This window comes from Ochotona curzoniae, unplaced genomic scaffold, assembly GCF_017591425.1.
Source record: "Ochotona curzoniae isolate NIBS_2020 unplaced genomic scaffold, NIBS_Ocur_1.0 contig_584, whole genome shotgun sequence".
NCBI lineage: Eukaryota > Metazoa > Chordata > Mammalia > Lagomorpha > Ochotonidae > Ochotona > Ochotona curzoniae.
In genome coordinates, this window is record NW_024466480.1 from 146,724 (window position 1) to 161,408 (window position 14,685).

Here is a 14,685-nt window from a genome sequence, read left to right on the forward strand (position 1 = left end):
TCACTTATGGAACAAGAGTCTTTTCAGAGCCTTCTTCATGTCTGTGTTCCTCAGGCTGTAGATGAAGGGGTTCAGCATGGGGGTCACCACTGTGTACATCACCGAGGCTGCTGCAGTTGAGGCTGACCTTGGGGCAGCGCTGGCACTTAGATATACAACCATGATTGTGCCATAAAATAGGGAGATGGCAGAGAGATGAGAGGCACAGGTGGAAAAGGCTTTATACTTGCCCTGAGCTGATGAGATGGCACGGATGGAGGAGGCAATCTTAGAGTAAGAGTACAGGATCCCAGCCAGGGGACCACCTCCAAAAAGCACAACTGCAAAATACAGTATGAGGTCATTGAGAAAGGTGTCAGAACAGGCTCTGTGGACCACCTGATTCAACTCACAGAAAAATTGAGGGATTTCCAGGTGTGTGCAGAAACTCAGTCTCAGCACCAGTAAGCTCTGTGGCAGTGCAAGCAGGACACTGATGGTCCAGCACAATAGAACCAGCTGCACACAGAGCCGGGGGCTCATGATGACCGTGTAGTGCAAGGGGTGACAGATGGCCACAAACCGGTCATAGGCCATCACGGCCAGCAGAAAATCATCTAATTCTGCAAAGATTACGAAGAAGAACATCTGTGTGATGCAGCCTGCATAGCTGATGGCTTGGCTCTGCATCTGGATGTTCACCAGCATCTTGGGGATGGTGGTGGAGGTGAAGCAGGCATCGACCAAAGACAGGTTGGCGAGGAAGAAGTACATGGGTGTGTGGAGGTGGGTGTCTGAAAAGATGGCCAGGATGATGAGCAGGTTCCCAAGGACACAGATCGCATACATGGAGAGGAACAGCCCGAAGATGAGAGGCTGCAGTGCTGGGTCCTCTGAGAATCCGAGGAGAAGGAATTCTGAAAGCTGAGTTTGGTTTCTTAGTTTTATGTAGTGCAGATCACTGCCGGGAAGAAGTAGTTGAACCTGAATCATATTTACACACACACACACACACACACACACACACAAAAACAGACAGAAAATGAGATGTTACAAACACAGCTGAAATCCAAAATTTATGTTTTTCCAATCAAAATTTGAATTTAGAGATGGGTTGGTACTAATTTTTGGTCCTTGCCAGTGGCATCACTGACAAATATTTCCTTTCTACTCTCAATGCTTCACTAAATCATCAAAAGCTTTTCAAATTCTATGAGATATTCTGTGACCACTTGGGTAATATCTATTCATCAGGTGTTGAAAACTCACCATTGAGTTTTCCAATTGAGTAAGTGAAGGAAAGATCATGGTAAGAAGCTGTATATTATGTGCGGTTCCATGTATGTAAACAGATAAAGAGATTCAGTTCTGATTATGAGATAAAGTACTCTTCAGGAAGATGGTTCACATGAAGGCGGAAGTGCTACAATTCTGAGCAAATGACTCAGTCATGCTAAGCAAAGAGGAATCACGAAGGATGTGAAACCATAAGAATGACGTAACATGGAATAGGTTGGAAATATACATGAAGCTGACTTACTAAGGCTCTGTTTGCAAAACTGAAATATTTGTAGGTTTAATCTGTGTGGGTGTGGAAGCCTGGATGAGTTAGAGGCTTTGACAACAAAAAGCACAAGCATTCAGAGATCCTCTTACATTCTACTGAGGGTCCATTAAAATGTCTTACAAATGCAGATAAAAGCGGCAATTACTTTTGTGCATACATTTTGCAAAGTAGAGTTGCTCAAATTTTGATGACTTCTCATAAGTTTGGATTAGGATATATTTTTGCATCAGGCATTTTGGAGCATACCAATCTGTCTTCTAAATAATTTTTCACTGTACCGAAATAAACTCAAGTACACATCAAAGAACACCTTGGCAGAAAGCAAGCTACCAATAATGGCCAATCTTTGTAGGTAAGAAGACAGTACGGATTGGAATAAAACTCTCATTTGACAGCACACCAGAAAAGCAATGAAATTGCAGAAGAGGGCCCGGCACAGTGGCACAGTGGTTAAGGTCCTCGCCTTGCACGCCCGGGATCCCATATGGGCGCCGGTTCTAATCCCGGCAGCCCCGCTTCCCATCCAGCTCCCTGCTGTGGCCCAGGAAAGCAGTCGAGGACGGCCCAAAGCTTTGGGACCCTGCACCCGCGTGGGAGACCTGGAAGAGGCTCCTGGCTTCAGATCGGCATAGCATCGACCGTTGTGCTCACTTGGGGAGTGAATCATCGGACGGAAGATCTTCCTCTCTGTCTCTCCTCTCTGTATATCTGCCTTTCCAATAAAAAAATAATAAAAATAAATCTTTAAAAAAAAAGAAATTGCAGGAGAAAATGAGTTTGACAGAAAAGCCTTGAGCGTATCCAACTCACAAATGAATAAATAATTTGTCGAGCAGGTGTCTTTGATAGAGCTGTTCTTACTGCATCATTAAGATAACATTGAGTTATGTGAGAGCGCAGTGAGAGAAGACAGAAGACCCTGAGACCTGTGTGTTCCAGCAGCTGCTACTATCAGGATCGCCATGCAGACATTTCCCCTCTCTTGGTCCTTTCCTGACAGTACCATGACAGTCCGATACAGCAACTGTTTACTGCGTGAATGGGCAGGGCGGTGACTCAGTCTGCAGAGGCTGTTGCTGGACCAGGGGTTGTGATTTTGCCTTTTTTCATTTTACATGTTTCACTTCCAGGCCCCGTCTCATTGCCAACTTATCACGACCTCACTCTCTCACATATTGACCAAACACAGATAATTCCCTCTCTACTTTCCTCCAGATCCCCCAATTCTGCAAAGATTCTTGTATGTACTAGAGGAAAATTATACCACTCATTGTCTATTAGAATTCATCTTTTCTTACCCGCATATCTTCATTAGCGATGATTATGCCCTAGGAGATACGACAGTCATCTCCCCTTTGATAATCACTGAAAAATACATTCAATATTTAGGTATGGCAGTCACGACCCATGACCTATCCCAGGTTTTCACACAGTTAGTTCAGTGTTTGGTTGACTCCAGGGAAAGCTCTCTGTGTCTGGGATTCCTCTTACAGTTTCTTCCAGACTCATCTGCATCGCACCTCTACAACTAAAGTGTCTGTATGGATGCCCAAATTCCTCCCGGGATGGTGGATGCTGCAGACTGAAGCTCTGTCCCAGGCACAGCAGAGGGAAGGAAGCAAGGAAGCTCTGGTCCCTGAGCCTGACTCAGGAACCCAAATGCAACAAGCAGGCTGCTTCTAGCCCGAGGTTGCACAGTCTGAGGGAACACAGCAGAGGAGTTCCTTACAGCTCCCAGCACCTGCTCATTAGGCAGCTCCCTGAACTCCAGGCACCTGCTGGTCCTGAGGGACTCTGGCCATGACACAAAGCCATTCTCTTACAGGTGTTTCCCAAGAGACCATGATGGACTCAGGTGACTCCTCTCTTTCTCCTGCTCTGTGGCAATCACAAATAACTTCAATTTAGTTCCTCACTTTACAAATTTTGTTTAGCGAGACAAGCCAGTTCCCCTAAGACAGTTGTCATGTGTCCACTAGTAGGTCATATTTCACATTGAATGCAAAAATTATGTAGGAATAGAATGACCATCTTGAGATTTGATTGCTGTTTCTACTCCTGGGAAACTGTGAATTCTCTAATTTGTTAGTTGTTGAATATAAGGGTTAGTGGTGCACTGAGCCTGTGAGTAATATGTTGTAGTTAATATTTTTAACTCAGCTTTCAATGACTTGTGATGTATTTTAAATTAATTAGTTATTAGTTTCTCAATACTTATATAGGATAATATATTTCTCAAAGATTATTAACTTTTATAGCAAATTCAGGAGGTTTGGCAGAGAGGAACATATTCTGTCTGATGATTTATTATTCAAGTGACTGCAATGGTTGGAGATGAGCCAATCCAAAACCAGAAGCCAGGAGATTCTTTCGGGTCTCCCACACAGGTGCATGATCCCAAGGCTTTGGGCCGTCCTCAACTGCTTTCTCAGAACAGAAGCTAGGAGCTAGATGCAAGCATACTGCTGGAACTTAAGCTGGTGCCTATGTGGGATCCTGGTTCCTGCAAAGCCAGAACTACAGCCACTAGGCCTCTGCATCGTGCTCATTACATTTACAGGATAATCCTGAAGGAGATGCAAATGCAATTATCATGCTTTGATGATTACGCAATGCTTACACATATCAATTCTCATGTTATATACCCTAAAAATAAAAATAAGTTCTTAAAATGTTTAAAACAATTTCTTGAAAAAGGGAAAATATATATGAAAAAAAAAAAACATAGTAAAATCGGGCCACCTAGACTGGGCTGAAGTACCTGCTGAAACACACAAGAACAGGGGTTAAGAGTGGGCCCGGTAGGGTAACTTTGGAGACACTCCTGCTGACTGCTGTTTCCATGGGTGATTGAGAGAGCTGGGATTGTGGGTGGGACAGTCAGGGAGTGAGACTGACCAGGCTGGCTGCCAAATTGCTTGGCAAACATAAGAGCCTTAATGAGTGCAGGTCAGCTGAACTAGGCCACAACCCAGCTGACAAGTGCCAGCACTAGATGTGAGCCATGTCAGGCAGGATTGATGCCGCCACTGGCAGGTACAAGATCTGGTGCTGGGAAGATGCCTGACAGAAACGGTGGGCACTTCCTTGCTAGGCTGTATCTATAACTGAGTCACAGCACCCAGCAGTTCACATGAGAATTGGGTCTAGACAACAATGTGTCTATTGGCTATAGGTTATGCACTGAATCTGACACTGCCCTGGCTATTGCACACAAGACTCAAGTCTGAAGTCACTGCAATGAGATCCCTCAGGGGATTCTCCAAGTGGATCATGGGACCCTAACCCTAGCATGCAGGTGTTGGACTGGGTCTCCTCTGCAGCTGATGACTGAGAATTGGACATCGTGGAGACATGACATGACAGCCAGCTCATCTGGGCCAGCAGTGGATGTTGAGCATGTCATCAAAGGATGGCTCACCCAAGTGGCAGCGTCCTGGGGTCTATTACAGACAGCCTGACCCCAAATCATCCGACCTGCATGCTGACAGGTGCTGTACTACTGTCCTCACATAACCCTGTGTCTTACATTCACTATTGGGAGATACAACCCAGCAAGAATGTGAAGATATCCCCTACTAGGTATGTTCTGAGCCACAGGACTCATGTGTGGCAGGAGTTCCACACAACGCTACGTGGCAAACCCACATTCTCACCTCTTACAAGCGGATATTGCAGCCCTGCCCAGCTGGGCACATGGTGTCCAGGCTCTCCTGTGTGCCATCATGTCCTCAGACCTGGCTCACACAAATGTTGCTGTATGCTTCAGACTTGCCTGGGCTGATCTGCCTCCATCTGCAGCCTCTGTGCTCCCCATGGGGAACTGCAGACTTGCAGGACGTTGCCCAAGTTCTGACACCCGTCCTGTTCACAGCCCTGGTTCTCACATGTGCCAGAGGGCAGCTACCCAGTTTGGCATCTCTGTCCTCAGCCCAGGACCTTGCATGTACTAGCCCCACTTGTTCCTTTTGCAATCCCGTCTCCTAAGAGTGTCAGGTGGGTTCATTTTTTTTTTAAGATTTATTGCATTTTATTGGAAAATCAGATGCACAGAAAGGAGGAGAGAGAGAGAGGAAGATCTTCTGTATGTTGTGGGGCTGCACCAATACTTAGCCAGGAGCCATGTTCCAGGAGCCTCCACTGGTTCTCCCATGCAGGTGCAGTGTCCCAAGGCCTTGGGCCATCCTTAACTGCCCACCCACTCAGGACTCAAACAGGACACTGGATGGGAAGTGGGTCAGCTAGGATTAGAGCCGGTGCCCATATGGGATCCTGCTGTGTGTGAGGTGAGGACTTTAGCCACCAGGCTACTGCACTTGGACCCCAGGTGTGTCCTGGTAGGTTGTGTTTCGTTGTCTTCCCTTCCTTGCTCTGACACCATCCCCAGCTCCATGTAAATCAGCTTGGGCTGTCGTCCTATAGAAGCAAGCACACATCTCTCTTAGAGAATCTACGCCCTAATTCAGTTCTTTGGCATTGTGGTGAGTGCCCATTCGCACCTGGCCCATGTCTGACCTGACTCTCACAGATAGCTACAAGTACTCCATGTTCCCTGTCGAAACCAGTTACCTAGCTTCCTGCTGCTGCAGTGATTCAGTCTGTGCAAGAGCCCAGAAGTCATTCTTCTCCTGTCCAACATGCCCTCGGCCACTCCCACTCCAATCTATACCCAGTCCTCCTTCGACAGCTGTCAGCCTCCAGCCATGGTGGCATGCCTCAGCCCTGAGGTCCCCAGCTACTCCGTTTATTGGTTAAGAAAGCAACCAATAATAATAATAATAATAATAATAAAAGAATAAGCAAATCTGTTGGCATATTGGGACAGATTTGGTGTTAACCAGGCCCAGAAAGCCCACCAGTTACTAGCTGCTTTTCTCCCAGCACTGTAATAATTGCTGGGGACAAGGAAGCTTAGGCCATCGTGCTCCATTGTCCTTGTAATGTGCCTGAGATTGTGGTAGAAGATAACCCTGTTAAAAATAATCTGAAAGTTTATGTGTAGTTCTCTTTTTGTTGTTGTGTTTGTTTTAGGTAGAGAATTTTCTTCAAAGTTAGGCTCCATATGTTGTAAACCACTTGATATTTTTTGATAAACGAAACCAAGATTTAAAAAATTGAATGAATGCTATGCTGCCGGAAAATGGCGTTGCAATGTCTAAAGGCAGCTAAACATGAACAATGAGAACTGACTTGGTTTCATTACCACAGTAAAGTAACTAGTGTCTTACTATTTCTCTGACATATTTCAGGAGAGAATTATTTTAAATACTAAAAGACTGATAGAGTGAGAGGGAGGGAATGAGCCATGGGGAGATCTTCCATCAGCTGGCTCATTTCCAATGGGCCATGATAGCCAGGGCTGGGCTTCTCCATGAAGCCAGGAGCTTCATCCTGATGTTCCAGCTGGTGACAGGAATCCACACACATCTGCAGCCTTCCCAGATGCATTCTCCAGGAGTGGATCAGAAGAGGAATGCTGGGACTCATTTGCTTTGATGTTTGATCATGGCATTGCCAACGTTAGCTGAATCTGCTGTGTCATATTTTCATGAAGGTTCTTTATACTTCTCTCAGAATCAGTGTGGCATTCCTAGAATTCTGATACCTGAGCAGCACTCATTAGGTTATATGGAAATGCATGTCACTGAGATAATCAGATTTCCTTGTTCTTTGTACTTTAGCTACAATGAATTTCCGCAGGATTTTTTGCATGTATAATTCAAGTCTTATGAAGGAATGATAGGTGGCTTGTGAAAGCTACTGAACACAACCATAAACTGACAGTGTGTCACCTTCCAGAAATGCCTCATGGAACGAATTACAACAAGGATGGTTTGCTGATAACTTACCACCATACCAGGTGTAGGAAGATTTTCAGAACTCCAATGAAGAAACAAGTGTTTTGCCAAAATTCCTATCCCAGCAGCAAGAATAGCAAACATTGAATTACATGAGTTCAACAAATGGATGGAGATATTCTTATGACTTTTAAAATTTTATTCTTAACCCTTTTATGGATATAAAGAGAACAGGTTTAATATATTTCCTAAATAAAACTCTAACAAATTATTCATATATCCCTTCCTCAATAGTACCTTCCTTCTTTTTTTCCCCGCCCCCCCCCTACGGTCATGTTTTTTAAGCGTTGATAATAGTCTTAATGATAAGTTAAAATAAAGAAAGAGTGTTGACCTACCAGGTAACACATAGTACAATGCAATGGGTCATTTATTTGCTTTGTACCCAGAGGAATTAATCATCTAGAAAAAAGACAGAGAACAGACTAAGCGAGCTCCGCCTACTCCTCTGATAAATGCATCACAGTATCTGACCGATTTGAACATGCAGTTACTGACATAGCTCAGGCCCCAACACCATGGGTTCCACTATCATTTAGGAAACAACAGTCTTTTCAGAGCTCTCTTCATGTCTGTGTTCCTCAGGCTGTAGATGAAGGGGTTCAGCATGGGGGTGACCACTGTGTACATCACTGAGGCTGCTGCAGTTGAGGTTGAACTTGGGGCAGTGCTGGCACTGAGGTACACACCTATGCTTGTGCCATAAAATAAGGAGATGGCAGAGAGGTGAGAGGCACAGGTGGAAAAGGCTTTATACTTGCCCTGAGCTGAAGAGATGGCACGGATGGAGGAGGCAATCTTAGAGTAAGAGTACAGGATTCCTGTCAGGGGACCACCCAACAGCAACACAGATGCAATATACATCATGAGGTCATTGAGAAAGGTGTCAGAACAGGCTATGTGGACCACCTGATTCAACTCACAGAAAAAGTGGTGGATTTCCAGGTGTGTACAGAAGCTCAGCCTCAGCACCAGTAAGCTGTGTAGCAATGCAAGCAGGACACTGATGGTCCAGCACAACAGAACTAGCTGCACACAGAGCCAGGGATTCATGATGACCGTGTAGTGCAGGGGGTGACAGATGGCCACAAACCGGTCATAGGCCATCACAGTCAGAAGAAAGTCATCTAATGCTGCAAAGATTATGAAGAAAAACATCTGTGTGATGCAGCCTGCATAGCTGATGATTTGGCTCTGCATCTGGATGTTCTCCAGCATCTTGGGGATGGTGGTGGAGGTGAAGCAGACATCAACCAAGGACAGGTTGGCAAGGAAGAAGTACATGGGCATGTGCAGGTGTGTGTCTGAGAGGATGGCCAGGATGATGAGCAGGTTCCCAATGACACAGATCACATACATGGAGAGGAACAGCCCGAAGATGAGAAGCTGCAGTGCTGGGTCCTCTGAGAATCCCAGGAGAAGGAATTCTGAAAGCTGAGTTTGGTTTCTCAGTTTCATGTGGTGCAGATCACTATCCTGCAGAAGCAGCTGAGCCTGAACATATTTATAAAAAACAGATGTAACCAACACAGCAGAAATCCCAAATTTATGTTTTCCCATTCAGGATGTCACTCCCACATTTACTGATGGCTTGGCACTACTTTTGTTCCTTCCCAGTGAGATCATTTCCTAATAATCCCTTCCCCTCTCAGACCTTGCCTACACCGTCAAATACTTCTCACATTTAATGAGATATTCTTTGTCTTACTGGAGGTATAGCTATTCATCCTAACAGCATTGAATTTTCAACTGAATGCATGAAGAATAGATCAGGGGAAGAAGCAGTGTATAACATGTGGTTTCATGTGTCTAAAGAAATAAAGAGATTCAGTTTTGATTATGAAATTAATTGATCTTCAGGCACGTGGGACAAGTGAAGGCAGACATGCTATGATTGTGAGCAAATGGCTCAATCATGTTAAGCAAAGAGGAATTACAAAGTGTGAAACAATAAGAAGGACTCAACATGGAGTAGGTTGGAAATATAAAACTGACTTACTAGGACTTCCTTTGCAGAACTAAATTTTTGAGATGTAATACACATAGGTGTGAAACCCAGGATGAGTTCTCGACTTTGGCAACATAAAAATACAAGCGTTCACACGTTCTCTTACACGTTACTGAGGGTCCATCAAAATGTCTTACAAATGCAGCCAAAAGATTCTCTTATTCTTGTGTCTACCTTTTGCAAAACACAGTTGTTTGAATTTTGATGTCCTCTCCTAATTATGGATTGAGACCTATTTTTGCATCAGACATTTTCGAGCATAACAATCTACCTTCTAAATACATTTTCCACTGCACTGAAATAAACTCAAGTATGCATCCAAAGAATTAATGGCAACATAAAAGCTGACAGCATTGGCCAATCTTGGTAGGTAAGAAGACAATAAGGGCAGGAATAAAGCCCTCTTACCTGATCGCACACCAGGATAGCAATGAAATTGCAGGAGGAAATGAGAATGACAGGAAAACCTTGAGTGGATCCAACTCACAGGTGATGCAATAACTGTCGAGCAGGTGTCTTTGATAGAGCTGTTCTTATTGCATCATTAAGATAACACTGAGTTATGTGAGAGTGCAGTGAGAGAAGACAGAAGACCCTGAGACCTGTGTGTTCCAGCAGCTGCTACTATCAGGATTTTCTTGCAGACATTTCCTCTCTCCTGGCCCTTTCCTGTCAATACTGGGACAGTCAGTTATAGCCACTTTTCACTGCCTGAATATGCAGTGTGGTGACTCTATCTGTGGAGGCACTTCCTGAGCCAGGAGTTGTAATCTTGTCTTCTCTAATCAGTTTCATCTGTGGAAAGTGGTCCTTCCACACTGTAAATCTTACATGACCTCACGCCACCACATGTCCCCCACCTTACAGAAACTTCTCTCTGCTTCCTCCAGATCCCCAAATGCTGCAAAGTTGGCTATATATACTCAAGGAAACTTATACCACTCATTGTCTACTGGAATTAATATTTTCTTGCCCTCATTTCTTCATTAGTCATGCTATTGCCTCCTAGGAGATCCAACAATTTCTACCTCTATGATAATCACTGACAAATACATTCAATAGTTAAGTATAGCAGTCATAGCCCCAGCCATTTCCCAGGTGTTAACTAGGTAATTTCAGTTCTAGGTTAACCCCAGGAAAAGCTGTCTGTGTCTACAGTCTGGGCCTGTGTCTCCCAAGTGTACCAAGCTCACCTGCATGGGAACTCTATGACTAAAGTGTCTGTATGGATGCCCAAATTCCTCCTTGGATGATGGATGCTGGTGACTGAAGCTCCTACTCAGGCACAGCAATGGGATTGAGGGAAGCTCTGGTCCCTGAGCCAGACTCAGGACCCGAAATGCAACAAGCAGGCTGCTTCTAGCCCGAGGTTGCACAGTCTGAGGGACCACAGCAGAGGAGCTCCTTACAGCTCCTGGCACCTGCTCATTAGGCAGCTCCCTGACCTCTAAGCACCTGCTGGCCCTGAGGGATTCTGGCTAGGACACAAAGCTGTGTTCTTGCAGGTGTTTCCCAAGAGAGCATGATGGACTCAGGTGACTTCTCTTTCTCTATCTGCCACTCTGCGGCAACGGCAAATAGCTGACATTTAGTTCCTCACTTTAAAATGTTTTGCTTAGTGAGACAAGCGAGTTCCTAAAGATAAGTATGTGTTCCATATTAGTCATAGTAAATTCTGAATACAAAAATAATGTAGAAATGGAAAGAGCATCTTGAGATTTGATTGCTGTTTCTACACCTGGGAATCTGATTTCTCTAATTTTTTACTTGTTGAATATGATGGTTGGTGGTGCACTCAGCCTATGACTAATATGTTGTAGTTAATATTTTTATAACTTCTCTCTTAGAGAAGAATTTTTATATACTTCTCTCTTAGAGAATCTAGCTTACAATAATTTATTATATATTTGAAATTAGCTAGAGTTGTCTGTGTCTTAATATTTATAAATTTTTGTAAAATTTCATTTATTCTCTTTGGAAAGTTAGGTATACAGAGAGAAGGAGAGGCAGAAAGGAAGATCTTCTGTCTGAAGACTCAAACCCCAAGTGACTGCAATGGTCAGAGCTGAGCCAATCTAAAACCAGGAGCCAGGAACTTCTTCCGGGTCTCCCACACAGGTGCATAATCCCAAGGCTTTGGGCTGTCTTCAGCTGCTATCCCAGGCCACAAGCAGGGAGATAGATGCAAGCATGGCTGCCGGGATTAGTACCAGTGCCCATATGGGATCCTGCTGTGTGTGAGGTGAGGACTTTAGCCACTAGGCTACCACACTGGTGCATCCTTTTCAGATGAGTTTTATTGTCCAACCAGATTTGACCTGTCACCAAGTAAAGTAAACCTGTCTCTGTCTCCATGGAAGCCACCTTAGGCTGTAGTCCCACACAAAGCAGGCGTACTTCTCTCTTAGAGAATCTAGCCCCAAAGTCAGTTCTTTGGCTTTGTGGGGGGTGCTGTGACCCATTCTCTCATGGCCCATGCCTGCTCTGTCACTCACAGACAGCTACAAGTGCTCCGTGTTTCCTGTCTAAACCCTTCCAGCTTTCCTGTCTTTCTGCTGGTGCAGTGACCCAGGCTGTGGAAGAGCCCAGAAGTCATTCTTCCCCTGTCCAACAAGCTCTCAATCTCTCCTACTCCAGTATATACCCAGGCCTCCTTCTGCAGTTCTCTTCCTGGAGCCATGATGGCATGCCCCAGCCTCAAGGCTCCCAACTTCCCTATTTATCGTTTTAAAAAGGAAAAAAAAATCAGAATAAACAACTCTGTTGGCATAGTGGGTTAGTTAACACAAATTTGGCATTTCCCAGGCCAAGGCTGCCCACCAGCTACTAGTTGCTTTCCCCCCAGTACTGTAATACGTGCTAGTGACCAGGCAGGCTAGGCAGCTGTGTTCCATTGCTGACTCACTGTCCTTGAAAGGAGCCTCAGAATGTGGTGGAATATGCCATCCATATCTTTGACCTGGTCTCGTTTCAGTGTTACAACCGTGTATGGGAATAGCAAATTCTTTCTCTCTCTCTCTCTTTTTCTTTCTCTCTCTTTCCCTCTCTCTTTCTTTCATTCTGTCTCTTTTTCTTTCTATCAAGTGAAACGCAAATAAATTTTTTTAAATCGACAAGATAACCCTGCTAAAATATTTTGAAATTTCATGTATGGTTCTCTTTTTGTTGTTGTGTTTGTTTTAGGCATAGAATTTTGTCAACGTTTGGCTTCATCTATTGTAAACCATTTAATATTTTTTCATAAATGAAAGATTTTTTTAAAAATTGAATTAATACTATATTGCCAGAAAAATGCATTGCTGTGTCTAAAGACAGCTAAAAATGAAAGATGAGATATAACTTGGATTAATTGCCAAAGTAAAAGGTACATACTGTCTTACTATTTTTCTGTCATATTTTAGGAGAGCATTATTTTAAATACAAAAAGACTGAGAGGGTGAGAGGAAGGGAATGAGACATGGGGAGAAAACTTCCATCAGCTGGCTCACTCCTAATTGTCCCTGATGGCCAGGCATCTCCATGAAGCCAGGGGCTTAATCCTGCTCTCCCAGCTCCATGACAGGAATCCACACCCATCTGCAGCCTTCCCAGATGCATTCTCCAGGAGTGGATCAGAAGGGGAAGGCTGGGACTCAGACAGTTGCTTCCATGTGGGTCCATGGCATCGCAAGAATTAGCTGAATCTGCTGTGTCATATTTTCATGAAGGTTCTTCACACTTCTCTCCGAATCAGTGTGGCATCTCAAGAAATCTGATACGTGAGCAGCACTCATTGGGTTATATGGAAATGCATGTCACCGAGATAATCAGATTTCCTTGTTCTTTGTACTTCATCTACAATGAACTTCCACAGGATTTTTTGCAGGTGAATTTAAGTCTTATTAAGCAATGATAAGTGGCTTGTGAAAGCTACTGAACACAACCAAAACCTGACAGTGTGTCACCTTCCAGAAATGCCTCATGGAACGAATTACAACAAGGATGGTTTGCTGATAACTTACCACCATGCCAGGTGTAGGAAGATTTTCAGAACTCCAATGAAGAAACAAGTGATTTGCCAAAATTCCTATCCCAGCAGCAAGGATAGCAACAATGAATTACATGAGTTTAATTAATCGATGGGCATATTATGACTTTTGAAATTTTATTCTTAACCCTTTTATGGATATAAAGTGAACAGGTATAATATATTTCCTAAATAAAACTCTAAGAAATTATTCATATTTTGCTTCCTTAATTGTTCCTTCTCTTTTTTCCTGCAATCATGTGACTTAATGTTTTTAATCAGAGTCTTAATGATAAGTTAAAATAATTGAGGATTATTGACCAAACAGAGATCACACAGTACAATGCAATGGGTCGTTCATCTGCAGTGTACATAGAAATTTAAGCATTCATAAAAAGGCCAGTGAACACTCTAAGCAAGCTCTGCCTACTCCTCTGATAAATGCATCACAGTGACTGACAGTGAGACTTGAGACATGAAATTACTGGTACTACTCAGCCCCAACACCGTGGGTTCCACTATTCATTAGGGAACGGAAGTCTTTTCAGAGCCCTCTTCATGACTGTTGCTCAGGCTGTAGATGAAGGGGTTCAGCATGGGGGTGACCACTGTGTACATCACCGAGGCTGCTGCAGTTGAGGCTGATCTTGGGACAGCGCTGGCACTGAGGCACACACCTATGCTTGTGCCATAAAATAGCGAGATGGCAGAGAGATGGCACAGGTGGAAATGCTTTGCCCAGTTTTGACAAGATGGAACCGATGGAGGAGGTGAAAGACCCAAAAGAGTAGCAGTCCAGGATCCCAGAGGGAGGAACTCCCACCAGCAGCGCAGTTGCAAATCGTCTTGTGAGGACATTGACAAAGGTGTCAGGACAGGCTATGTGGACCACCTGATGCAAGTCACAGAAAAAGTGAGGGATTTCAAAATGTGTGCAGAATCTCAGCCTCAGCACCAGTAAGCTCTGCATAAGAGCATTCACGACACCAATGGTCCAGCTCATCAGAACCAGCTGCACACAGAGCCAGGGATTCATGATGACCGTGTGGTGCAGGGGCTGACAGATGGCCACAAACCGGTCATAGGCCATCACGGCCAGAAGAAAGTCATCTAATGCCCCAAAGGTTATGGAGAAGAGCATCTGTGTGATGCAGCCTGCATAGCTGATGGCTTGGCTCTGCATCTGGATGTTGACCAGCATCTTGGGGACGGTGGTAGAGGTGAAGCAGACTTCTAGCAAGGACAGGTTGGCGAGGAAGAAGTACAT

At 44.3% G+C, this 14,685-nt stretch overlaps 3 protein-coding genes across 3 annotated transcripts; all 3 read right to left on the reverse strand.

Annotated features, from left to right (window-relative positions):
- Window positions 1-921, reverse strand: LOC121162862 (olfactory receptor 7A10-like). The gene has a single exon (XM_040990097.1). The coding sequence runs from the start codon at window positions 826-828 to the stop codon at window positions 1-3; it is 828 nt and encodes a 275-aa protein (XP_040846031.1). The 5' UTR covers window positions 829-921.
- Window positions 922-7,557: 6,636 nt separating this feature from the next.
- LOC121162863 (olfactory receptor 7A10-like) lies at window positions 7,558-8,865 on the reverse strand. The gene is made up of 2 exons (XM_040990098.1): window positions 7,949-8,865; window positions 7,558-7,648 (listed from the first exon to the last, which is right to left on the reverse strand). The coding sequence occupies exons 1-2, from the start codon at window positions 8,860-8,862 to the stop codon at window positions 7,558-7,560; spliced, it is 1,005 nt and encodes a 334-aa protein (XP_040846032.1). The 5' UTR covers window positions 8,863-8,865.
- A 5,109-nt stretch (window positions 8,866-13,974) lies between these two features.
- LOC121162864 (olfactory receptor 7A10-like) lies at window positions 13,975-14,685 on the reverse strand. Its single transcript, XM_040990099.1, has one exon. It carries the CDS (start codon window positions 14,683-14,685, stop codon window positions 13,975-13,977), a length of 711 nt encoding a protein of 236 aa, XP_040846033.1.

What these genes read in the sequence shown, in the direction of transcription:
- LOC121162862 (XM_040990097.1), bottom strand. Translation starts at nt 828, where the DNA reads ATGTATGCGATCTGTGTCCTTGGGAACCTGCTCATCATCCTGGCCATC.
- LOC121162863 (XM_040990098.1), bottom strand. Translation starts at nt 8,862, where the DNA reads ATGAAACTGAGAAACCAAACTCAGCTTTCAGAATTCCTTCTCCTGGGA. An exon ending in AGAGCTCTGAAAAGACTGTT is followed by an intron (nt 7,649 to 7,948) that starts GTTTCCTAAATG and finishes GGGGAAAAAAAG; the next exon opens with AAGGAAGGTACTATTGAGGA.
- LOC121162864 (XM_040990099.1), bottom strand. Translation starts at nt 14,685, where the DNA reads ATGTACTTCTTCCTCGCCAACCTGTCCTTGCTAGAAGTCTGCTTCACC.